This window comes from Scheffersomyces xylosifermentans (genome assembly GCF_036884685.1).
Source record: "Scheffersomyces xylosifermentans strain CBS 12540 chromosome Unknown RJT20scaffold_2, whole genome shotgun sequence".
In the NCBI taxonomy this organism is placed as follows: domain Eukaryota; kingdom Fungi; phylum Ascomycota; class Pichiomycetes; order Serinales; family Debaryomycetaceae; genus Scheffersomyces; species Scheffersomyces xylosifermentans.
In genome coordinates, this window is record NW_027042940.1 from 1,108,284 (window position 1) to 1,131,085 (window position 22,802).

The window sequence follows — 22,802 nt, forward strand, 5'->3', positions numbered from 1 at the left end:
TCTATACTCAGAATTACTACCATTCAGCGACCACTGTTAGGGTATTCTTTAGCGAGGGCTCTCCCAAGGTTTCAAAGAATGTATATCTTTATAGAATAGACCCTCTGCCAAGAATTGCTTATCACAGGGGGTTGTGTTTGGTCCTCTTCTACATTCCAAGCCTAAAACTACGGGGTACAAGAAATCTGCAAATAAATGAAAGTTCAAATAGATAACTATAAAGCTAATACACACATCGTTTTATTTAATGCAGACTAACAATCAGATGTAAATCAGTTAATGTAGCGTCCTTAGGCAATTGGTGGTGATTTCCACCGTAACCGTTATCCTTGCTGACGCCTTCCTCCTCATCGAACTCGTCAACTTCTCTCTGGGAAGTGAGGGACTGTTTTCTCTGTCTTTCGAGATCTAAACGTTTCTTTAATGCTCTCTCCTTAGCCTTCAATTCGGCCGCCTTCTGTTCTAAAAGGGATGCTCTATGTGCCAATTCCTTTGCACTAGCCATTTCCATCTCTTCAAGCTTTTGCTGTCTCTCTAAAATCCTTTCGTGTCTGATGACATAAGGAACAGTCTCGGAGATTTGACGTAACTGACTTCTCTGTGGTCCAATTGATAAGCGCTTGAAAGCAGCATTTTGAGATGCTCTAGGTTGTGGATTGGTTGCTTCATGTGGATGGTGCTTGTGACTATTCTCCAAGGATATAGTAGAAGTGGAAGAAGTGAAAGAAGCAATATCTTTCAAGTGAGACGACTGGATTCCTTCCTCTTCTTCCTCTAAAAGCATAGACTTTGACTTCTTGAGAGAGTGATCGGATGTGAGGGAGGACAAGTCTCCATTGGTACTACTGCCTTGGAGCGTGTTTGTGAGCTGTGCCAAGTTAGACAAAGAAGGTACAGTAGCACTGTTAACTGAAAATTGACTGCTTTCTTGATGCAAAAGATCTGGGTGATGCTCAACAGTGTCATGGAATTCAATGTCGTCGTTAAGTTCATCTGTTGAGCCTAAATCTCTTGCGCCTGTCACCTTAGTTAATCTCTCAGTTCTGTAGGTCTCATACAAGAAATCGTGAGTCAAGTCCTTCAAGTCTTGCAAGTGAGAGCCAAGAAGTACAGACTTCAATACTGAGAAGTCCGATATCTTTGGGTCGTTGATATCGACAATTCCCCATGGATATTTTCTGGCTCTTACTATACTTGTTTGTCCAGTCTTTGGATCTCTTATCTCGTATTCATCTTCAGACAGAATAATGGCAAATGGCTGTAAATTGGCCAAGTATTTGCATTCTCGGATGATGTCGTAGTCTTCTTCTTCGTCGTATTCTGAGAGATAGTTGTCAAACAGGAATACCGGCACGTTGAAGTTCTCGATATCTGTTCTAATCTGAGTCTTGAAATATTCCAATTCTTTTGGAGTGAAGGAATCAGCTCTTCCAATAATTGGAATAATGTTGACATACTTCGAGAGACGTTTCATACACTGGATATCAATCTCTCTTAAGCCGTGGCCTGTAGGAGTGATGAAGTATAGTAAGACATGTACTCTTGTGTCCAGGAAACGAGGGTTTCTCTTAATTCTGGTCTCCTCAGCCAACACCAAGTCAAATTGCTGTTTCAAGTAGCTCTCAATTTCCACAAAACAGAGCTCGTTATTGAGATTTTCACCGAATCCTGGGGCATCGATTATGCTCAACAACAACTTCAATCCTTCGTCATCTATAATCTCAACATTGGTCTCTGTGAGGGCAATTCCTGGCTCCTCGTGAATGGTTTCCGGATTGAATTCATCACGAGTAAGAATCAGGGTGTTTGGCAATGCCACAGACTTGGCCAGGGTGAAGGTAAGAGTTTTGGTTTCTGAGGCGGCTACGTATCTTGTAGTTTGTGGTTCGTAACGGTGATTGAGTACTTTCTGGCTCAACAATGAGTTGATAAAAGTGGTTTTACCTGTTCCCAGCTCTCCTACCACCATGAAAGTGAATCTTACACCTTTTTTGGCGTCCTTACGGTAGTTGATCATTGGAGAATGACCTGAGAGTGACGGTGAGTCGAAGGTATACAGTTGATCCCTATTTTGGTGATTTAAAGGCATGATATTGGTCTAATCGGTGCTGACGTGGTGTTAATGCTAGTTTAAACCAGGAATTCTTCAGTTTATCCTGGATTTCGTGAGATTTTATTGGGTCAAAATCAAATGTGCTGTCGAATCCGTTAAGCGCTGAAACAGACGAGAGGAAATACACGGTCTTGGGGGTTGTTTCTGGCTGGAAAAAAGCACGCGAAAAATCAATGAAGTCACTAATATGGCCTTGGTGTCGATGTATAAGCACACTGGGACAGTTTCGGTTTGATATCGACTCTTGCAAGGGTAAAACCAAGTGGTTGTAAAACAGTTTCTTGAATCGAATTCTTGTTTTGGAAAGTTGTTTCACCAGAAATCGTAAGGAGAGTGTGCAGGAAGACACGTAGGCGTAGCGGTAGTGTCGAAAGCTGACGTAAGGGGGAGGTGGGGAGAGATGGAGAGATGAAGAGATGGAGGGATGGTGTGGTGGGAGACAAGGGAGGTGGTGGGAGACAAGGGAGACGGTGTAAGAGATAGGATATTTGGTATGGTAAAAGAGAACGATAGGATATAGTAAAAGAGGATAGATAGATATGGTATGGTAATAGTAAGAGTTATGTTACTGGCGAGAGATATGCATGACGAAAGAGAGAGAGAGGGACAGATAACGAGAAGAAAGAGTCATTTATATGTATGTATGTTAATACTAATGAGCGTGTTGGTGAATTAACGGTAAAGACGACATAGTGTGAAATTTTCTGTTAAGGAGATTAAAATGGGTAAAAGATATGAAACTGAAACTATAAAAGTATACCCAATGTTGAAAACAATGCCATTGTTTCCTCAGTGAACGAAGTACCAAATAGGTAAAGAGTGAGTGTGATCAATGAGAACAATGAGATCAGTGAGAGTGTGAGATCAGTGAGAGTGTGAGATCAGTGAGAGTGTGAGATCAGTGAGAGTGTGAGATCAGTGAGAGTGTGAGATCAGTGAGAGTGTGAGATCAGTGAGAGTGTGCTGATTATCAGTGGGAAACTGTTGGGATTCTGTGAGACAAGGAGACAGCGAGACTGCGATTTTGCGACTAATACGATAGCGAATACATTACAAGGAGAAGAGGAACAGACGAAAGAAAGAAAGAGACCTTGGCAAGGCAGTCTTGAGAATATATACGGGTCGAGGTGGCAGGCGCCGGCGTGAGCTTTGATGACTTACATCTATTAATTCATATCTGTAGTGGTAGTGGTCAATTGGAGCAATTAAGGGTTCTGCATCTCGTGGTAGAAATTCAGAAGAAACGAATCCACTGTAACACTTTAATCAATGTAAAACTGTAATTTTAATCAATGCAACACTGTAACACTGTAAGGAACTGAATTTCATGTTGCAACTCAAACTCCACCATTGGACTTGTCTCCTAAGGTTATAGGAGCAATAGGAACAACAATGGGGGTTTTCTTGCATTCCCTGTTCTCACAACTTTTCACTGGGACCGAATGGAGAAGTACATATTGACCGTACGTTGTGTTGTACTTTGACTAAGAAAATCACAGTAACAGAGGAGTAAGAGTAGCCTTGACAAAGAATGGCCTTGTAAAGAGTGGCCTTGACAAATGGTGGCCGTGACAAATGCTGTCCAAAGGCTGCACTTTTTTCCCCTTTCACAAGATCAACTGCAAAATATGGCACGGCTTGGCCCTCCGTAGCAAAGACATCAAAATATAGGCACATTAGGGCACATTGGGACACTTAAATAGGGCTTTTCCCTATGCTTTTTCCCCAGACACCCCGAGTTCCTAATGCAATATGGATCTGACATGATATGTAATCTCATGTATATATGAAGTCCAAAACATACCGACAGGTACTAGCTTACTGGAACTGTCACTCTGTCTATCACTGCCATTGTCACTAGCACTCTCACTAGCACCTCTCAGTATCTGTGCTCTGTCGCAAGAACTGTCGAATTCTCCAGACTTTCTCTCCTTTTACGACAAACCCTTGCGAATGCAAAATTCCGAGCTTTCGATTGCCAGATTTTTGACATCATCTGATCTGCTTTCTTTGTAATAGAATTGTATGATTGCTAGGGGATTATATTATTCTGTAGACAATTGACGGAACTCAATAAGATTCAGGAGTGTGGGGATTATTTTGTGATTTAAATTTGTAGAATAAGTAGGGCAAATAGGACAAAACCGATTTGTGGAAGGGAATAAGTGATCATTGTTGCTTCAAATATATACTATAGATTATATACTATATATATTGTATCTTGTATATTGTAAATTGTATATATTACAATCGTTCCTTTTGGGTTTATATATATACAGTTGAATTCACCTGAAATCGCTAGCAGAAATACACCTTTAAAGACATTCCCTAAAGATGTTACGTTCTTCTTTTAAGACCCTCTCAGCTAAGGCTGCTGCTCAATTGGATCAAGAATTGATGTCCACTGGTGCCTTTTCCATCGACCAATTGATGGAATTGGCAGGCTTATCAGTGGCTCAAGCGATTTACAAACAATATCCACCTAAGAAGTCTTGCAACAATACTGTTTTGGTACTAGTCGGTCCAGGGAACAATGGTGGTGATGGGTTGGTGGCTGCAAGGCATTTGAAACTTTGGGGTGGTTACGATCCTATTCTTTACTATCCAAAGAGGACAAAGAACCAATTATATTCCAATTTGGTCACCCAACTTCATGACTTGGATGTCAACGAATTGGAATCGGTTGAAGACGTGAAAAGATTGGTTTCAGTTCCACAGGCTGGAGTTGATTTGATAATTGATTCGTTATTCGGATTTTCATTCAAACCACCAATCAGAGCTCCATTCGACGAATTGATAAGGTACTTGGCAGAAAACCACGACAAAATTGCTCCTATAGTCTCTGTAGATATTCCCTCTGGATGGGATGTTGATAAGGGACCTACTGATCTAGATATTAATGCTACCATGCTTGTTAGTTTAACAGCTCCCAAGCCATGTGCTGCTAGATTTGTTGATAGCAGTGCCGAGAAGATACACTATCTTGGAGGTCGTTTTATCAATCCGAAGATAGCAAAGAAGTATGACATCGAAGAGTTGGTAGACTTGTACGAAGGTAATGAACTTATCGTGAAGTTTGTGTAGTTAAGTTTACAAAGTATAAGTTGAACTGGCTCATAATGAAACTACAATGTCACTGTGAAGATTTAACGATGATTACAATGCAATTTATTCTATAATGTTACATATGTATACATACACTAATAAATACTTGTGATGATCCAGACACCACGACCCTGCCCACTTGTTACCTTCTCAGAGTGATTCTTTTAAACCTATTATCCCTATCAGCTCCATGTAGTACTTGAGGAAGCTTCTTACTCATGTGGTTATCTCTTCTTGGAGGTCCAGATGTGATTCTCTTGTTCTGTTTCATACCCAACCAGAAAGACAGTATATGCTTCTTTATCAACTCATCCTTACTAGCCGGGTATTCGTTGGCTGGTGTAGGGTGAGGAACAGGTCTATACACCGCTGGTAGAAGCAGCTTGTCTTGTCTAAAGGCTTCAAGAGATTCTTTTGGTGGGATTTGGGTAACTGAGGACATATTAGAGTGCATTGTCAGATACTGTTCTTCCTTTGGTTTCTCTTCTATTCTGTCTAAGACATCAAGCATCGACACCACTCTTCTTTTGGAAATATCAGCCTGAGGAGGTTTACCTTGTAAAGATTTGATGCTTGGACTGGAAGAAACAAACCTTACTTTAGTGCTATTAGCCTTCTTCTTGTCGTTGACCACCGATGCTGATTGTACTCTCTTCTTCTCTGGTACTGTTGAAGAAGGGAACCTGGAGTAATTGTACTGCTTCTTGCTGTCCAAACAGTAGTCGAAGGGCTTTTGACGAACAAATTCATAGAATTCGTGTTTGGTCTCGTGCAAACTGCCGATTCCTGAAGATGCAGAGTCATTACTATGGTTAGAAGACGACAACAGCTTGGATGAAGGAGCAGTGTTGAGGGCTTCGTGATTATAGTTGTTGGTTTTCTTCTTTCTGCTTTTCTGAATATTCAACGTCTGTACTGGCATTGGTAGAGCTTTCTCCGTGACTCTCTTCTCTTCTTCATGGATTAAATCTTTAAGTTTGTATGAATCCTTTGCAATTGGTGGAGGAGGAATTTTTTTGTACAATTTCAATGGTTCTATTAGCAGTTGCTCTTCATAAAGATCCAATGTTGTATCGTTATTTATGTCATTTAATTTCTCTGGAGCTTGTGTAGCTCTTCTTGGCAAATCTGCTGGATTACTGATGGTTCTTCTGTTACTTGTAGCACGGTTGAGATCATTGGAATCCAATTGGACCTGAACATCGGAAAACAAACTATCCACAAAGCTCGAGAGTTCACTTGTTTGTATTATTTCAACGTTGGGGCCATCACTTGAGCTAGAACCCTCAGATATTCTTGTGTAAACTGAAGAAGTATCGGATTCAGTTGGTGAGGAGTAGCCATGGACTACGTTGAGAATGCTGTCTGCAATATGACTGGCAGTATCAGTATTAATGCTATGGTGAGAGGTTCTGTCGGTGCCAGTGGAATTAGAACCATTGGAAAACAAACTGTCGTCATCATCATCAACTATGATATTCTTCAAAGTATAAGAATCCAAGGTGTCTCTTTTCCGTTCTGTGATAGGCTCATGCAAATGGGAACTGTCCACGGTGTCGTATTGGGTCGTTGCGCTGGCTTGGTTAAGTCTGTAGGGGTTTCTGAAAAGGATCGTGCTTTCTGTATTAACATATGGCAGCACGAACTCCATCGATCTGGATGTCTCATCTTCTACTTCTTCTTCTTCACTAGAGTCGAATTTATACCTTGCATTAGAACCCGTGTACATTGAGATTGTTCGCAGCTTATGGCTCCTTTTAACTACATCTATTGATGAGGATGGGGAATGTGTAGCGGTGGAAAAGGATGATTCTGGTTCCGATGGCTGTGAAGTTGGTGCAGCTGAAACCGGTGGAAGGGGCAACTGCTTATCCACACTGAAGGAACTTGAAAATATAGGCATACTGACCACTCTATATTTAGGCTTTTCCTTTCTGGTTCTGGTACGAACAAACCTCTTGATCTTGCCATTTTTCTCGTCAAATAAGGGTACGAATCTGGGGATGTCATCCAAGGCATGGTTTCCTGGTTGGAATGTATCGATGGCATGGGAAAGGTCGATATTCTGGAGGGCAGATGGAATGTTTTGAGGAGCATCCAAAGGGCTCAAGAGTTGCTTGGATGAGTTGTCGTGCTTCATTTTTAGAATCTTCAGCTGGTTTTATTCAATCTTTTGTTGTCTCTTTGCTGTATCTTTGTTCTAAATGTTCTATCTATAGTTCTATTCAAAGGCCAAGGCCATTCTACAATTGCAAAAGCGAAAGACAATTAGACAAGACCTAAGAATTAGCGAACTTTCGATGTAAACTATTCATTATTTTGTCATCATTGGAACTGCCATGTATATATACTTGGCCCCAATGCCAAAAACCCCATTGTTCCGCTCCATTGATCTAATTATACCATCAACAAGCAATGATGCTGGTGCCTATGCTTGTTGGCTGTGAAAAGTTCCTGAATAGAAGGTGCTTGTGCCGTGGAACAATGCCGTTTTGGGGAAATGAGGCTGGCTTATCGTCTCAATTAGGAAGGTATCTAATAGGAGGCTGGTTATACCGAGAAGCACCGACAGATTGGTTTAGTATCCGGATGCAAAAGAAGATGGGAAATGTATTGTCATTGTAGCGAGGACAGATAGGTATCGAAGCAGGGTAAGAAGATCGTTTCAGATGTCTAAAATGATTCAACTTGTTCCACTTGGCTGTCTATTATTATCATCGTACTAACAATAGTTAACAGTGATGTATGGTGTGAGTCCTGCATGTACCATCCAATATGCCATAGAAGCAAAATGCTGGGGTTAGTCATTTTAGGGCATTATATTCTTTATTGTTTAATATCCGTTTGGGCCGTTGTTGGTGGTATAACCGAGAATAGGGAACGGGTCGTGAGATACAACCAATTGGTTTGTCCAGATTGTTCTTGTTTAGGTAACAATGGCTGGTAAAGGTGAAAGCGCAGGGCATAACAGAGTCGTTTCTTTGGTTTCTGCAGCCAGTGAGCTTATAGAAATCAAAGCAAGGCTATGGAATGGGTACATAAATGTAAGAATACTACTCTATGATTATGAAGACAATGAATCCGGTCCTAGAAGCGAAAATGCCAGAGAAAATACAAAGAAACCAAAGGAGTTCTTGTGTCGTATCTATCGATTTTCGTATTTAACGCTTCAGTTGCCAAATATAATCCAGTATTTCCAAGATTTTCAACCGGAATTGGCTCAACGACAGCTCTGGTTTGAATATGAGGGAGTTCCTGTGAAATGGAACTTGCCTGTTGGATTCCTATACGATTTTTTGCATCTTCCATCTGTAGTTGGTGATATAGAAGGAAGCTCCGGTAGGTCATGGACCTTGGTTTTGCGGACACAAGAGTACCCATCGGAGTATATAATACCATTCATTTACAAAAACCATGATCTGGCACCTGATTATGATAGGTGCTTGAAGGAAGTGATAGTAAATCAATTAAAACAATCATCCTTCGTGTTGAACGGGAATTCGAGATCAATCATGAGTCTAAGTGAAACAAATTCAGCAAAATTGTGGAATTCTATTAAAACTCACAATTTACCCGTGTATGAGTCCGTCAATAAGAAAATACTACCTAAAGACAGAGCACAGAGGTTACCTATTAAGATATATATACCAGGAACTGCAACTATAATTCAAGCTCCAATCTCTCCAACGAAGGAAGACAAGACTACGCTGTTGCGTGATGTTTTGGAAACACACTTACCACATCTCTTCGGTCCAAAAAATGGAAATATTGCAGTACCATATATACAAGGAGTGGACGCTGGTTCGTTGCTTGATGAACTGCTACAAACTACATGGGAAATCTTCAAACATCTCGATAATTTCCTTTATATTGTGGTAATTCCAAAGAATTAACCTAATATACAATGCTAATATACATAAGTATTCCATCATGTCAATTATGAAAGTGCTAAGTTAACCCTTGAACACAGCTTGTAACCAGTTACGATACATCTTCAATTGCTTCTTTCTATTCACCAAAAGTCTTCTGTCAGTAGCAATTCTGCCTTCCGTGAAAGGACCGTTGGTACAAAAGATCTCTCTTAATTCTTCCTCAGTGAAGAAGTATACTCTTGTACCATCTCCTCTGATGTAGAAGTTATCGTCTAAGAGTCTGCCCTTCTTGAATCTGACTTGAGCTAAGTCGTATCTTCCGTAGTCTCTGAAGAGAATCTCTCCTCCAGGCTTCAATATCTTGGCCAAGTTATTCACGGCATGAGTCCATTGATCAGGACTGAGAGCCAGGAAGACGAAAACCATAATGACAATATCTACCGAATTTGGCTTCACGTCATCAGGTAGGATTCCATCTGGGTTAGCCAAATCCCATACGGATGAGAAAGCAATTCCCTTCTCGTTATTAGGCTGGAAAGCCTCATTGGAACGAACTAGATCTACGGCAACTTTCAGGTAATCGCATCCAACGATCTTAAGGTTCTTATTCTTGTTCTGACTCAATACGGGGAAGAAAGTGTTACCGGCACCACATCCAATCTCCAAAATCGTCGTCTTTTCCTGGTATGACTCTGCTGTCACCTTGTACAAAGATGGAAACTCTATCTGAAGCCATTTACGGTCCTTGAAGAAGTTTTCACGGTTGTTCCTGTAGAAGATATCCCAGTATTTGGCTGGGTTAGAATTGTAGAGTTTCTTATCGAAGTCCTTGACTGGATGGTCGTATTGTTTTGCAATCAACTCTTTTGCCTGAGAAATCTGTTCTTCTCCCCATTCGACGTGATCCCATGCGTTGTGGTTAAACACGTCTTCTTCGTTGTCCAAGTATCTCTGTCCAAAGGTGAAAGGGGAGTCCTTTCCTATTCTTGACTCCAACGGAGGCTTCGTTTCCTTCAAGGAAACCTCGGAAATTCCCTGAGAAAGTTGCGTTTCGTTTATCGATTCGCTGCTAGTGGTCATTTGCTCGGGTTCTGTCTTTTCTACAGTCATTCTACACTCTAAATCACCTCCTTCACTGCTTCCAAAACACCATTTTTAACTGCTAAATCCCAAAAAATGCAATGAGGTTTGATTTCTTTTTGGAAATTTTTATTTGGCTGTCTGCAGGAGGGTTCCGTTTTTCAGCCAAATCGGGTTTAGCGAAGGTGTGACGAATGGGAGGTAAGAGAGGTGGTAGTAGGTGATGGTATAGGAGTGTTAGGGATGGTGGTGGTAAGTGATTATGGTGTAAATAGAGGGTTTGTTGAAGTGTCTGGGATGGGAGAGGAATGGAGAGGGTGGTTGGCATTTTTTTTTTTTTTTTTGAAATCATTTTTTTTTGAAATCATTGGAGTCGAATTCAGCATGTTGTGTTTGTTAATTGTGGAAGCGCTCATGGTGTTCACAGTTGAAAATTTGATATTATCATCATTATGCCTATTTATTTGTATGTGCTTGAAAAATGCTGAACGAGTAACGTATGAAGAACGAATTCTATGCTTCTATATATAAAATAATCTAATACAAACACAAACGGAAATCAAACTAATAAACCGACTCAAAAAATACTTCTATTAAAACCCTCACAGCATTTATCCGACGCGAACCAACTATAGCCTATTTAGTCATGAAGTGGACATCCCCGCTCAACTCCTGAAGCTTTGCAGCGGCCTGTTCACTGGTTAAGTCTCTCTGTGCTTCACCCAACATCTCGAAACCGACACAGAATTTCTTGACCGTAGCGGACCTCAATAAAGGAGGGTAGAAATGCATGTGGAACCAGGAAGCGTTCTTGACCTCTTCAGAGCATTGCAATGGTGCCTGGTGAATACCCATTGAGTATGGGAAGAATGTGTTGAATAAGTTGTCGTATTTAGTTGTCAACTTCTTAAGGATGTCAGCAAGATCTAGTTTATGTTTTTCATTGAAATCTTGAGTTGATCTCAAGTGTTCCTTGGACATTAACAATGTCTCAAAGGGCCAGAGGGCCCAGTATGGTACAACGGCAACAAACGAATCGTTTTCCACAACGACTCTTTCCTTCTCTTCAAGCTCCAATCTCACATAGTCCCCGAGCATATGAGAATGGTTCTCATGGTAATATTCTTGCATGTTGTGAAGCTCATGGTCAACTTCTGTAGGCACGATATCTAAGCACCAAGCTTGTCCATGTGGATGTGGGTTGGAACAACCCATGGCAAACCCTTTATTCTCGAAAATTTGTAAATACTTGTATGGAGCAATATCGGCATCAGCCTCTTTCTTTAAGTTATCGTATAATGACAGCCATGCGTCAATGACCTTAGTCAATTCCTTTATTGACATGAGGGGAAGTGTAAGATTATGCTTTGGACTGAAGCAAATGACAAAGCATTTTCCTTTAACAGCTTGCGTTTTGAAAAGTTTTCCTCTCAAGGTATCCTTTGGTTCATCATCAATGTAGTCTGGTTGCTCCAACTTCACGGCTGGATAGTCATTAGGAAAGATATAAGTAGAATCGAACTTGGGATTAACATCTCCAGTAGCCCTTATATTCCCAGGGCATAGGTAGCACTTAGGGTCATAGTGAGGCAAATTGAGTTTTTTAACTTCCTCTCTAGCACCTTGCCAAGGTCTCTTAGCTCTATGTGGAGAGCATAACACATATGTGTTGCTGAGAGGGTTGAAGCGGCGATGGGAGTGATTAGTAAAATCAAATTGTTGTGTCATCTTCTTATAAGTAGGTGTAGTTGTGATTGGATTCAATAAATGCTGCATTCCATTCATGATGGGCGATTTTCTTGCGCAGGCGGCTTGTCTTTATATACTACAGGGTCCAAAAGACCTATGTAGAACAGATTATACCTGAAGAACTGGCTATTATCCGGTTTTTGTATGAAGATGGAAAATCTGCCTGATTTTCATTGCAACGTTGCAGTGTTTTTGGTGGTCGTGTGATAACCAATTCCGTCATTTTGCCAACCGATTCCATTTTGGGCGGTTGCAGAAAATGTCTGATTGCACAACAGGTCATGGTATAGTAATAAGACAACGGTTTTACCGTACAAGAAAGCACGTTGCTGTGGTGAATTCTCGGAGAAACTTGAGTAGGGGCATGTTGGGTGATCTCATGATTTCTCAAGCCGAGTTTTTGCACCCCATGAACCAGGGGCCGTGTTGGAAAAAAATAGCAACGTTGCACTTCTTTGCTGACTTTATCTAACTTGCGTTCTCCAGTAAGAGATGGCTAAACATGACAGCTTTTTTTTGGATGATTAGTTGAATCCTTTTGTTTCTTAAATATTTTGATATGATTTGTGTATAAAGCTTTATATCAGATTTATATCTTGTAGTCGTTTTCTCTATTAACTTTTCATGTTGGACCTTGCTATTATAATACTGAATAACCAACCAATATGACAAGATCCTACGATAAACATGTTCTTGTTACTGGAGCGGCGGGCTTTATAGGCTGCAATTTTCTAGGGTATTTTGCTAATAAATATTCGAACTACCACTTTACTTGCATTGATAAACTTAACTATGCCTCGGCAAGTTCCCAAGAAGCATTTCAAAAGATTCTTCAGAAGCCAAATGTTGACTTTTTGAAGTTGGATTTAGCCGAAAGCTACCATCAGTTGTATCAGCTCATCGCATTGAACTACGAAGCAAACCAAATCACGGACATCGTGAATTTTGCAGCAGAATCCAGTGTAGATAGGTCGTTCGAAGATCCGTTGTACTTTACAAGAAATAACATCTTGAGTACCCAAAATTTGCTTGAGTGCTATAGATTGCTAAAGAATCTTCATCCCGAAGCTCATATAAACTTTTTGCATATTTCTACTGACGAGGTGTACGGAGACAGCGGTTACAATGTTGATGAACAAGGGAAGCTATCACCAACAAACCCATACGCAGCCTCGAAAGCAGCAATAGACCTTATAATACAGTCATACGAGTATTCCTATAAATTGCCCATCATGGTAATTCGTCCGAACAACATCTATGGCCCTAACCAATTCCCAGAAAAGATCGTTCCAGTTGCAATAGAGCATTTGAAAAGCAACAGCAAAATTCCAATACACGGAGATGGAAGTAATAAGAGACGCTACTTGCATGTCAGGGACTTCTTGAATGCTTTGGAATTGATATGGAGTTTCTCGGAAACAGCAGATGCTGGTGATATTTTCAATGTTGGCAGTGATGAAGAAGTGTCAAACATTCATCTAGTATCCCTTCTTTGTCAGCTTTATCATAAAGATAGCACATTTGATCTTCAAGAGAAGATTCAGTTCACTCAAGACAGAAACTACAACGATCTTCTGTATAGCACAAGTGCTGATAAGATCAGACTGCTCGGATGGAAGCCCAAAGTCAAGCTCCAGGATGGCCTCAAAGACTTGCTAGGTTAGATGTGCATTTTTCTATTCTTCTATAGATATTTAATGTAATAGACCACATAATCACAACTAATACCGTTTGTTTCCTTTAGTAATGTACAAATGTTGAAGTTTTGGTGATACCAACCTTCTATGAGATCAACTCTTTGACCTTTGCATCGAATAAATGGCTCTTTATAGGCATGTCTAGAGAATAAAACGGATCTTTCATCACATAGTCTGAATAAATCACATATAACTGCTTAAATACCCCATTTGCTTCCTCATACAGCTTATTCAATTCTCCTTTGCTGGCTATTACATCTTCTCTTTTTTTGACTGTTTGAATATTGTAGACCACAGGGTTAGGTGACGTTATCACTATGAATTTGATGCCAGTTAAGCTTTGGAACACGTATAAATTGAAAAGGTCCGTTTCTATGCTATGTAGTCCTGATCTGTTTCCATTGGAATCTTGAAAACGTCCAGTTGTTAAAATCTGGGCATTGGGGCTGGCATTCGCTTCTGAAGTAGTATCCTTACCATTGATTGTCGGATTCAATCTAGCAGATATCGCATGAACTCCATGTAATGTTCCTGCCAACACCAAGTAGTCATTAGCACTAAGCTTATTGAGTCCAGCATTCACATCATTTTGGTAAATAAGACCACCCGCCTTGTTTAAAATGTAAATAGAATAAACCTTCATAGCAATCCCTACCAATTAGAACACCTTTTACCTTACAATTCTACCTTCTTTCTACTGTCTTCTTAAGAATAAACATCATCATATTGTGATCTCTAACGGTTTACAATAGACGCTATAAAGCGGTCGTGCCATGTTCAATTGATTTGGTTAGCTCCAAAAAAAAGAAAAGCTTCCCCACCAGGAGTCGAACCTGGAATCTTCTGGTTCCAACCTGAAGTGGTTACGTAATCGTAGCCAGACGCCTTGACCATTGGGCCATGAGGAACGAAGCTTGTACACAAATTCACATAAAATTGGCTAGCAAGGAACCGTGATTATGTAATCAAGATTTGAAAAAGACCCGTGCCGCCGTCAAAATTTATAGGAAGCAATAGCTGCAAAAAGTAAAGACAACATATTGTCATATCTATGGCTTCTTCCTGGGAAAGGGTTGAAAGTTTGGGCCAGAGTAGTCTAAGGAAGTTCAGATGTGACTGAAAATTCTTACAGTATCTTTTTAAACGAAAACACGAGGAGCCACATATAAATAACGATCTGTATAACCTGTTTCGTAGTTCCAAGGCTACTACTCCATCACTACTCCTGTTGACCTTTTCACATTATAGGCTGCATTCCGACCTACACTCTGACCTACAGAAACAAAGTATTTATAACGTCTATTATCATCATTTCATTTTGTTTTCCATCTATTCATTTTCCAAACAACATATGGTCGCTATAACATCATATTACGAATTTACTTCTTAGAGAAGGAGTACTTGGTGATACCACCCCATTTTTCACCCTTCTTCAAGATGACTTGGCTAGCCCACTTATCGAAGTGAATGGCGTTGACAAATCTGGCTGGCTCAACACAGAAACCACTTCTCTTGGTGAAACCCTTGGTGTTGACACCGTCACCAGTGTAAAACTGGAAGGATGGTTCAGTGGTAGAGAAGACAAACTTAGTGGTGGTTCTTGGGTGAGTGGCTTGAAGGACCGGCTTCAATTCGTTGCCTCTGGTATCGATTTGAGTAGCATCCTTATCAACAATGTAACAGTAGTCAAAGAAAGCGTCTTTATCCAAGTGGATTGGTTGTCCGACAGTGACACCTTCGAACTTGACGATATCACCGGTTGGCAATAAGGAGACGTCGTCAACCTTCATGTATTGGTCGTAGAACAAAGTGACATCAGTGTCGTCAGTGGTTGGTTCACCGGAAAGGTTGAAGTAAGAGTGGTTAGTCAAGTTGACAATAGTAGCATCGACCTTGTCGTTGATCAACTCAGCTTCGTACTCAAGTTGGACAGATGACGAGTCGATGGTGTACTTAATAATGGTCTTCAAGTCACCTGGGTATCCGTTGGTTCCATCCTTCTCAACAATCAAGAATTCGACGGTGAAAACACCTTCCTTCTTTCTGACAATTGGACCCAACCAGTTGACCTTGTCGAAACCAAGAGAACCACCGTGTAATGAGTTCTGGTTCTCGTTCTTTGGCAAGTGGTAAGTCTTACCGTTCAATTGGAACTCGGCGTTAGCAATTCTGTTGGCTACACGTCCGATGTTTGTACCAAAGTATGGGTTAGTTGGAAGCTTGTAGTCCTCACCGTTGTCGAAGGCATTGACCAAGTGTTCACCGTTGAAGCTAAGATCTTGGATAAGAGCACCTCTGTTAGCTAATGCGATAGTCAAAGGACCGTTGGTGAAAGAGTGCAATCTGTTCTCCAATCCGACCTTTTCGAACTTCTTCCATTCGTAACCTTCGACCTTGAAACCAGTAGGGTTTTGAACAGTCCATTTCCAGAGATCAGCACATGCTTGTTCAATGGATAATTCAGCCTTCCATTCTAACTCTTTGTTGGCTCTGGCTGGGTTAGCAGTCAAGTCAAGAACATCACCGGCTCTTCTGGCAACAACTTCGTATGGTAATTCCTTTCCAACAGCCTTGGAGAAAGCGTGGTAAACGTCAAAGACAGTAGAACCCTTACCAGTACCCAAATTCCACTCACGGTACAAACCACCAGTGTTCTTGGCTAAGTATCCTAAAGCTGCGATGTGACCCTTGGCTAAGTCTACAACGTGAATGTAATCTCTAATAGGAGTACCGTCGTGAGAAGCGTAGTCGTTACCGAAGATAGACAACTTTTCTCTTCTTCCAATAGCAACTTGAGCCAAGTATGGAAGCAAGTTGTTTGGAGTTCCCAAAGGATCTTCTCCAATAAGTCCAGAAGGATGAGCACCGATTGGGTTGAAGTATCTCAAAATAGCAACTTTCCAGTTAGACTCATCACTAGAGTGGATATCCTTCAAGATGCTCTCGATCATAAACTTAGAGCGTCCGTAAGGGTTGGTTGGGTCCAGAGGACAGTTCTCTGGGATTGGAATCATGGAGTTGTCACCGAAACGGGTAACGTCTCCGTAAACCGTGGCCGATGAGGAGAAAACAATGGACTTAACCTTGTTTTCCTTCATGACGTTCAACAAGGAAATGGTTCCGTTAACGTTGTTGTCATAGTAGCTCAATGGGATTTGAGTGGATTCTCCAACGGCTTTCAAAGAAGCGAAGTGTACAACACCCTTGATCTTGTATTGCTTGAACACCTCGGACAACTTCTCGGAGTCTCTGATGTCGATGTCGAAGAATGGAATGGCGGTTTGGGTAAGAAACTCGACTCTGGCGACGGCGTCGTAACTGGAGTTGACGAGCGAGTCTACAATAACCACGTTTTGGCCCGAGTTGACCAATTCAACGACGGTATGAGATCCGATATAACCAGCACCACCGGTGACTAAGATGTATTCTTGTTGTGATGACATTGCTGAAGGGGTAGGTAAAAAGCTAGACTTTTTGGTTGCAACAAAGAAGAAGAGTAGATGTAGTTAGACGTTAACTTTCCCGTGAAAAATTTCGTCCAAGTATATCCTGGTTGGAGTGGAGAGGTGGTATAGAAGGTAAAAACAAGAGGGTTATAAATACGATGAGAAGGTCGAAGAGTGAAAAATGTTAACTATGGGGGAGAAAAAGTGCAACGTTGCAGAATTTTTCGGACACCTGGGGTATGAGATCCGGTGCGATATGTGGAGAACGTTCAGGAGAAATGCAGAAACGAGAGATTGATACGATTGTGGCCATTCGGGAACCCATCGGAAACGTTTCGGATACATGAAGGGACGAAGTGGAGGGATAAACTTGCATTAGAAGACGCTTTGTGGTGAAAAGTGGGAGGAGGGGCAGACATTAATGACTAATGAGAACAATACATGGGGTGCCGTTTCATCTGATTACAGCAAGCTCTGGTGGTTTCGTGTTGAATTCTCCACATTTCCGACTATTATGATTACTATTGATTACCGGTCCAAGTATTGTTTGGACGCATACACACATTACAGACATTCAATGCGTGCATTGCTTCAATAGAAATGGTTGGAAATACAAGCTTATGTTCTGTGATTACACTGGCAACTTCCATTTGACCTTTCGGTGTGATTCGCTACTGTGCGAGAAGTATAAAATTAGTGAAAGGCTTAGTCTACGTGGCTCCTCTGCTCATGACAACTCCTCACGTTGTGTTTCTATTCTAATCACCATCCGTCGGCACGTCGTCTTCAGCTGCTGGCTCTTCCCGTAGAGAATATCCAAGTAGGCTCAATAATTCATCCATTCACGAATTTTTTATCCGGAAAAATTAACAAAGCAATGCAGCGATCTGCAGACATCGATTCTTCATCCAGACAAAAAATTATTATGTGTTTGACACACCTCACGTTGTTCCTTTTTTTTCTCAAAAAACTGCAACGTTACACTCTCTGGGGAAACTATGAAAAATCGAAAAGAAGACTCGAAAAATGCCAATGAATAGGTATATTATATATATTCCTCACTGTTATTTGTATTGTGCTGTGTTAAATTCCAATATATATAATATTAAACTGCTAGAATGACTACATCTTTGATCCCAACATACAAGGACTTGTCATTTTACTCTAACCCAGAGTCCAATGAGATAAGGTATAATCAGTTAGCTGAAGAATTCAATAAGAACTTCAATGCAAAGCCAGATTTCTTTGCCAGATCTCCCGGAAGAGTTAACTTGATGGGAGATCACATCGATTACAACTTTTTCTCTGTCTTACCTATGGCTATCGACGTCGATGTTGTAGCTGCTGTAAAGAGGGATGACTCTCGTACTGTGATCATCACAAACACTGATAGCGTAAATTTCGCAAAAGAGACCTTCGAGTTACCACAAGATGGATCAGAAATCACTATAGACCAAGAAGCATTCTCCTGGGGAAACTACTTCAAGTGTGGTTTCATAGTTGCACACAAGTACATCTTAGAAAATCGCCCAGATCTTGTGAGTGATGGATCTAAGCCATTGAAAGGGTTGAAAATTACCTTTAACGGAACTGTACCAACTGGTGGAGGCTTGTCATCTTCTGCTGCTTTCTGTGTCGCTTCGACATTGGCTGTCTTGAGGGCAAATGGTATTGATAATGTCTCTAAGGCTGACTTGACAAGGATCACGGTAGTCTCGGAGCACTACGTTGGGGTTAACACAGGTGGTATGGACCAATGTGCATCTGTCTACGGCGAGGTGTCGAAGGCATTATTGATTCATTTCAAACCAAAGTTGCTTGGAATCCCATTCGGATTCCCAAAGATTAGTAAGGATGATGAGCTTACCTTTTTAATCTCAAACAGTTTACAGAAAGCTAATAAACATGAGACAGCTCCAATCCATTACAACTTAAGAGTGGTTGAAATGGCTATTGCTTCTGACATTTTGTCCAAAAAGCTTAATATCAACCCTCCAAGAGACTCGAACTTGTCAACATCTAGTTTGAGAGGTGTTATGGACGCATACTTCACTGAGATTAAGAAACAAGATAAATGGGATGCCGATGACTTCCAAACTGGTATTGATAGATTGAGGGCTTTGTTAGAATTGATAGAAGACAAGGCTATCTTTACTGATGAGCAGAAGATTGGGTTTACCGTGGAAGACGCAGCCAAGACATTGGGACTCGATGAAACAGAATTCCAAACAGCCTATTTAACCAAGTTCCCCGTCAGATTTGAATTGTTAAAGTTATACCAAAGAACCAAGCACGTTTTTGCTGAGAGTTTAAGAGTATTGGAGTGCTTGCTGTTGTTCCACCAATTCAAGCAATCGTCAGAGAACCCCCAGCAGTTTTTGGAGGCTTTTGGTAAAATCATGAACGAATCCCAAGTTTCCTTGGATACCTTGAACAACTCTTCAAATGAGAAGTTGAACGAGATTTGCTCAATTGCTCTTAAGAATGGCTCCTACGGTTCTAGAGTTACGGGTGCCGGATGGGGTGGTTCCATTGTTCATTTAACCACAACCAAAAATTTACAAAAGTTGGTTAATGCCTTAACCACCGAGTACTATAAAGTGGAGTTCCCCGAAATTTCACAAGAAGAACTAAATGAAGCCATTGTAGATAGTAAGCCTGCTGCTGGAAGTTGTGTTGTGTTACTCTAAAAATAGTCATTTCTCAGATACCATGTGCTGAATGATAATTTGCTGCAATTATCAGGGTGGCAGTCTGTATAGAAAAGGTGTATAGTTCCGTATCTTGGCTTTACCCCAATTTGTTTATTATAGAATTCTAAATAAAATCATATTTTATGATCTCATCGGGTGCATAAAATTACGTATTACGGAGTGCTGTCTGATGAACTGATACGGCGAAGTTCAACGGGAACAACCTGAAACAGTAATTCTCAGAAAGTGACATAATCCGTGATGTTTTCCACGCAGGTGGCCATTACCTTGATAACAAAAGGCTGTGGCTAGAGAAAGAATGAAAGCCATCGGAGCCCTCTATTGCAAAAAAATAACTTACGTATACCCAACCACTTGCAAAAAGTCGGCTCGTCATATGCCTGGCACCTTTGATGCTAGGTCTATGTACAGGACTTGAAACATGACGTCGTAGCAACTGCCTGAGGAAAATCACCCATCTCCCATAAGATCGCCAATCAACCATCTGATGAACGACCCTACCAGCCTTGACCTCTCACTCATAAGCGCTAGTTCCTATACTACCCGAATGTCGCAGCATTCGCGACAATCTTTTCCAGCGATGCGCTGACACAAACATTCAACATCGTCTGATTTTTCCTTGCAAAGTCACCCGTGCACAGGATCGGGGCTAATTTTCCGGTACACTGACCGGCTGGCCATGCTATTTCGGCAAGCGCCGAAACACTGGGAAATGATTCAATGTGACGGAAGAATGGAATACGGCTATGGCTGCGAGTCATCTGCCAGTTGCAGTTTGGGTTAACCTACCAGTGTACTATGGAGCCATAAAAAAAATATACTGAGCGAACATAACATATTTTTTCGCAGGGTGATTTTGCTTGTCCCTTGATTACCCTAAAAAATCACCTGGCACCATTCTGTAGGAGCAGGTAACGATGATTCAGTTGATTGTATTTACGTCTGTGGGTGGTTGGGACAAATTTCCGATGGTGTCAAATAATTACATATATATATTCCCAAGGATCCTTATCGATAATTGAACAGTTTTAGATTTACTCATCATCCATTGATATTTACATCCATTCAATACATTAGCTACATACAATTATTTCACAGCCATTTATATTCACAGCACACTTCGAAAATGACTTTAAATATTTTACCATTATTAGAAGCTAAGACTTCAGTGCACAACACATACGTTCCAAAACCACCTCGCAATCCTCATATGTACTTGGACGGTTACATGATGAACGACGACTTGAAGTTCATTAAGAAGATTGGTGCAGGTACTTACGGATTAATCTACCTTGTTGAAGACATTACTACCGGCATTCAATACGCAGCCAAAATGGTCTTAAAAGACCCTCCAAGCAAACAAGGAAGTTCCAAAGATTCTAACGAGAACAAGAAATACATTCAACAGAAGATATATAACCATTTTGCAACTCAGCAAAGAGTTGTGGCCGAGGAAATCGACTTAAACTTGATTCAAGAAGACGGAGTACACTGTCCATTCCTCAAGGAAATTGCATTACACTTAAGAGTTCACCAACATCCAAACGTCATCAGCATTCACAAAGTCTTGAACTTAGGCGAAACTGCCATTGTCATTTTAATGGACTATTTCGAACAAGGTGACTTATTTAACAACATCATTGAAAACCAAATCTTTTTAAACCACAAGCCAGAACACCACAAACAACTTTTGATGAAGAATGTCATGTTACAATTAGTCGAAGTCATTGACTACTGTCAAGAGCAAGGTGTTTATCACTGCGACTTGAAGCCAGAAAACATCATGGTTTCTTACAATAAGAACTACAAGAGAAAATCAGCATGGCCACTTGTTGACTACAATGAAATTCACATCGTCTTAATCGACTTCGGTTTAGCTATGAGCTCAAACTTGATTTGTTGCAATGCTTGTAGAGGATCTAGTTTCTACATGGCACCTGAAAGAACCACCAACTACAATACCAATAGAGTCATTCGCGGACTTGTTGACATGAAGCAGTACAAGTCTGTTGAAATTAACAATACCACAGTTACAGAATCTAATTCTAAATACTTCCCTACCTTGATGGGAGATATTTGGTCATTAGGTGTTTTATTTATTAACGTTACATGTGCCAGAAACCCTTGGCCTATTGCATCCTTCAATGAAGCTCACGGTTCTAATGATGTTTTCAGAAGCTATATGTTGGACAACAACAAGAACATCTTAAGTTCAATCTTACCAATTTCATTCCAGTTTAACAGATTGTTAGACAAAATCTTCCAGATCAACCCAAACGACAGAATCCCATTACCAGAATTATACAAAGAGATCATCAAATGTGACTTCTTCCATGACTTTAAGAAGAAGTCTACTCATACAAAGACTAGAGTTAACACTCAGTTGAACACACCTCCAGAAACAGAGGCTTGCAACTCATTTGTTAACACTTCCAGCGAAGAGAACTGCAGAGACGAACTCAGTGGAGATGAAGACGAATATTCCGTCTGTCATTACTACAAACAAGAGTACCCCAAGCAGGTATTAGCATTAGAGACTCCAGAGAACAGCTTGGTTTACATGGAACAATGCGAACAGCAACAAGTAAAGACTTTCAATTGTGTCTAAAAATCTTTCCTTGTCATAAGACTTTCAGCATTGATTGCTTGTTAGTTTTCACCCTTCAGTTCTCCGTTATATTACTATTCCCACCATACTACATCTTTGGTTCCTTTCCGTATTGCATTTCCCACTTTCTATATTTACAAAAGTTATTTAGTTACGAATATCACACGCTTTCTCATGGTAGCCTGATTCCCATGTATTACTCCACCCCTTGGAGGTGGTGAAAGTAATTGCAAAATTTAGATTCCGTATCTTTGCGACCATCATCCAATGTCTGTACGATTATCCGGTTTCTCCCTATAAATGGGATGATTTGAAAATGCGACATCTTCCCAAAATGGATGTGCTCAGGCAGCACATTTCGAGCATGCCTAATTGGGACGGAATGGGAATTTCTTTTTCTGCCAGAGTCAGTATGCAT

General features: G+C 40.8%; 11 protein-coding genes and 1 non-coding gene across 12 annotated transcripts; 5 read left to right on the plus strand and 7 right to left on the minus strand. All coding sequences in view use genetic code 12, as the record gives it.

Annotated features, from left to right (window-relative positions):
• Positions 1-214: 214 nt before the first annotated feature.
• Positions 215-2,370, minus strand: SEP7 (septin). The gene has a single exon (XM_064916577.1). It carries the CDS (start codon positions 2,087-2,089, stop codon positions 245-247), a length of 1,845 nt encoding a protein of 614 aa, XP_064775939.1. The 5' UTR covers positions 2,090-2,370; the 3' UTR covers positions 215-244.
• A 1,748-nt stretch (positions 2,371-4,118) lies between these two features.
• On the plus strand, positions 4,119-5,278 carry RJT20DRAFT_27117 (NADHX epimerase). Its single transcript, XM_064919472.1, has one exon. The coding sequence runs from the start codon at positions 4,448-4,450 to the stop codon at positions 5,195-5,197; it is 750 nt and encodes a 249-aa protein (XP_064775940.1). The 5' UTR covers positions 4,119-4,447; the 3' UTR covers positions 5,198-5,278.
• RJT20DRAFT_27116 (uncharacterized protein) lies at positions 5,279-7,563 on the minus strand. Its single transcript, XM_064919471.1, has one exon. It carries the CDS (start codon positions 7,356-7,358, stop codon positions 5,361-5,363), a length of 1,998 nt encoding a protein of 665 aa, XP_064775941.1. The 5' UTR covers positions 7,359-7,563; the 3' UTR covers positions 5,279-5,360.
• A 591-nt stretch (positions 7,564-8,154) lies between these two features.
• RJT20DRAFT_133327 (uncharacterized protein) lies at positions 8,155-9,111 on the plus strand (the record flags this gene model as incomplete). The annotated part of the gene is made up of 1 exon (XM_064918214.1): positions 8,155-9,111. One exon carries the CDS (start codon positions 8,155-8,157, stop codon positions 9,109-9,111), a length of 957 nt encoding a protein of 318 aa, XP_064775942.1.
• Positions 9,112-9,141: 30 nt separating this feature from the next.
• ABP140 (Abp140p) lies at positions 9,142-10,489 on the minus strand. Its single transcript, XM_064919470.1, has one exon. The coding sequence runs from the start codon at positions 10,198-10,200 to the stop codon at positions 9,172-9,174; it is 1,029 nt and encodes a 342-aa protein (XP_064775943.1). The 5' UTR covers positions 10,201-10,489; the 3' UTR covers positions 9,142-9,171.
• Positions 10,490-10,806: 317 nt separating this feature from the next.
• GAL7 (UDP-glucose:hexose-1-phosphate uridylyltransferase) lies at positions 10,807-11,946 on the minus strand (the record flags this gene model as incomplete). The annotated part of the gene is made up of 1 exon (XM_064921408.1): positions 10,807-11,946. One exon carries the CDS (start codon positions 11,944-11,946, stop codon positions 10,807-10,809), a length of 1,140 nt encoding a protein of 379 aa, XP_064775944.1.
• A 541-nt stretch (positions 11,947-12,487) lies between these two features.
• GAL102 (Gal102p) lies at positions 12,488-13,642 on the plus strand. The gene has a single exon (XM_064919474.1). It carries the CDS (start codon positions 12,585-12,587, stop codon positions 13,581-13,583), a length of 999 nt encoding a protein of 332 aa, XP_064775945.1. The 5' UTR covers positions 12,488-12,584; the 3' UTR covers positions 13,584-13,642.
• On the minus strand, positions 13,643-14,314 carry RJT20DRAFT_27120 (TRAPP subunit). Its single transcript, XM_064919473.1, has one exon. It carries the CDS (start codon positions 14,257-14,259, stop codon positions 13,702-13,704), a length of 558 nt encoding a protein of 185 aa, XP_064775946.1. The 5' UTR covers positions 14,260-14,314; the 3' UTR covers positions 13,643-13,701.
• Positions 14,315-14,428: 114 nt separating this feature from the next.
• RJT20DRAFT_t39 lies at positions 14,429-14,524 on the minus strand. The gene has a single exon. It is a non-coding gene; the product is annotated as a tRNA-Arg (tRNA).
• Positions 14,525-14,826: 302 nt separating this feature from the next.
• Positions 14,827-17,224, minus strand: GAL10 (bifunctional UDP-glucose 4-epimerase/aldose 1-epimerase). The gene has a single exon (XM_064916578.1). The coding sequence runs from the start codon at positions 17,057-17,059 to the stop codon at positions 14,996-14,998; it is 2,064 nt and encodes a 687-aa protein (XP_064775947.1). The 5' UTR covers positions 17,060-17,224; the 3' UTR covers positions 14,827-14,995.
• A 956-nt stretch (positions 17,225-18,180) lies between these two features.
• On the plus strand, positions 18,181-19,752 carry GAL1 (galactokinase; the record flags this gene model as incomplete). The annotated part of the gene is made up of 1 exon (XM_064921448.1): positions 18,181-19,752. One exon carries the CDS (start codon positions 18,181-18,183, stop codon positions 19,750-19,752), a length of 1,572 nt encoding a protein of 523 aa, XP_064775948.1.
• A 1,234-nt stretch (positions 19,753-20,986) lies between these two features.
• On the plus strand, positions 20,987-22,384 carry SHA3 (putative serine/threonine protein kinase; the record flags this gene model as incomplete). The annotated part of the gene is made up of 1 exon (XM_064918725.1): positions 20,987-22,384. One exon carries the CDS (start codon positions 20,987-20,989, stop codon positions 22,382-22,384), a length of 1,398 nt encoding a protein of 465 aa, XP_064775949.1.
• Positions 22,385-22,802: the final 418 nt, after the last annotated feature.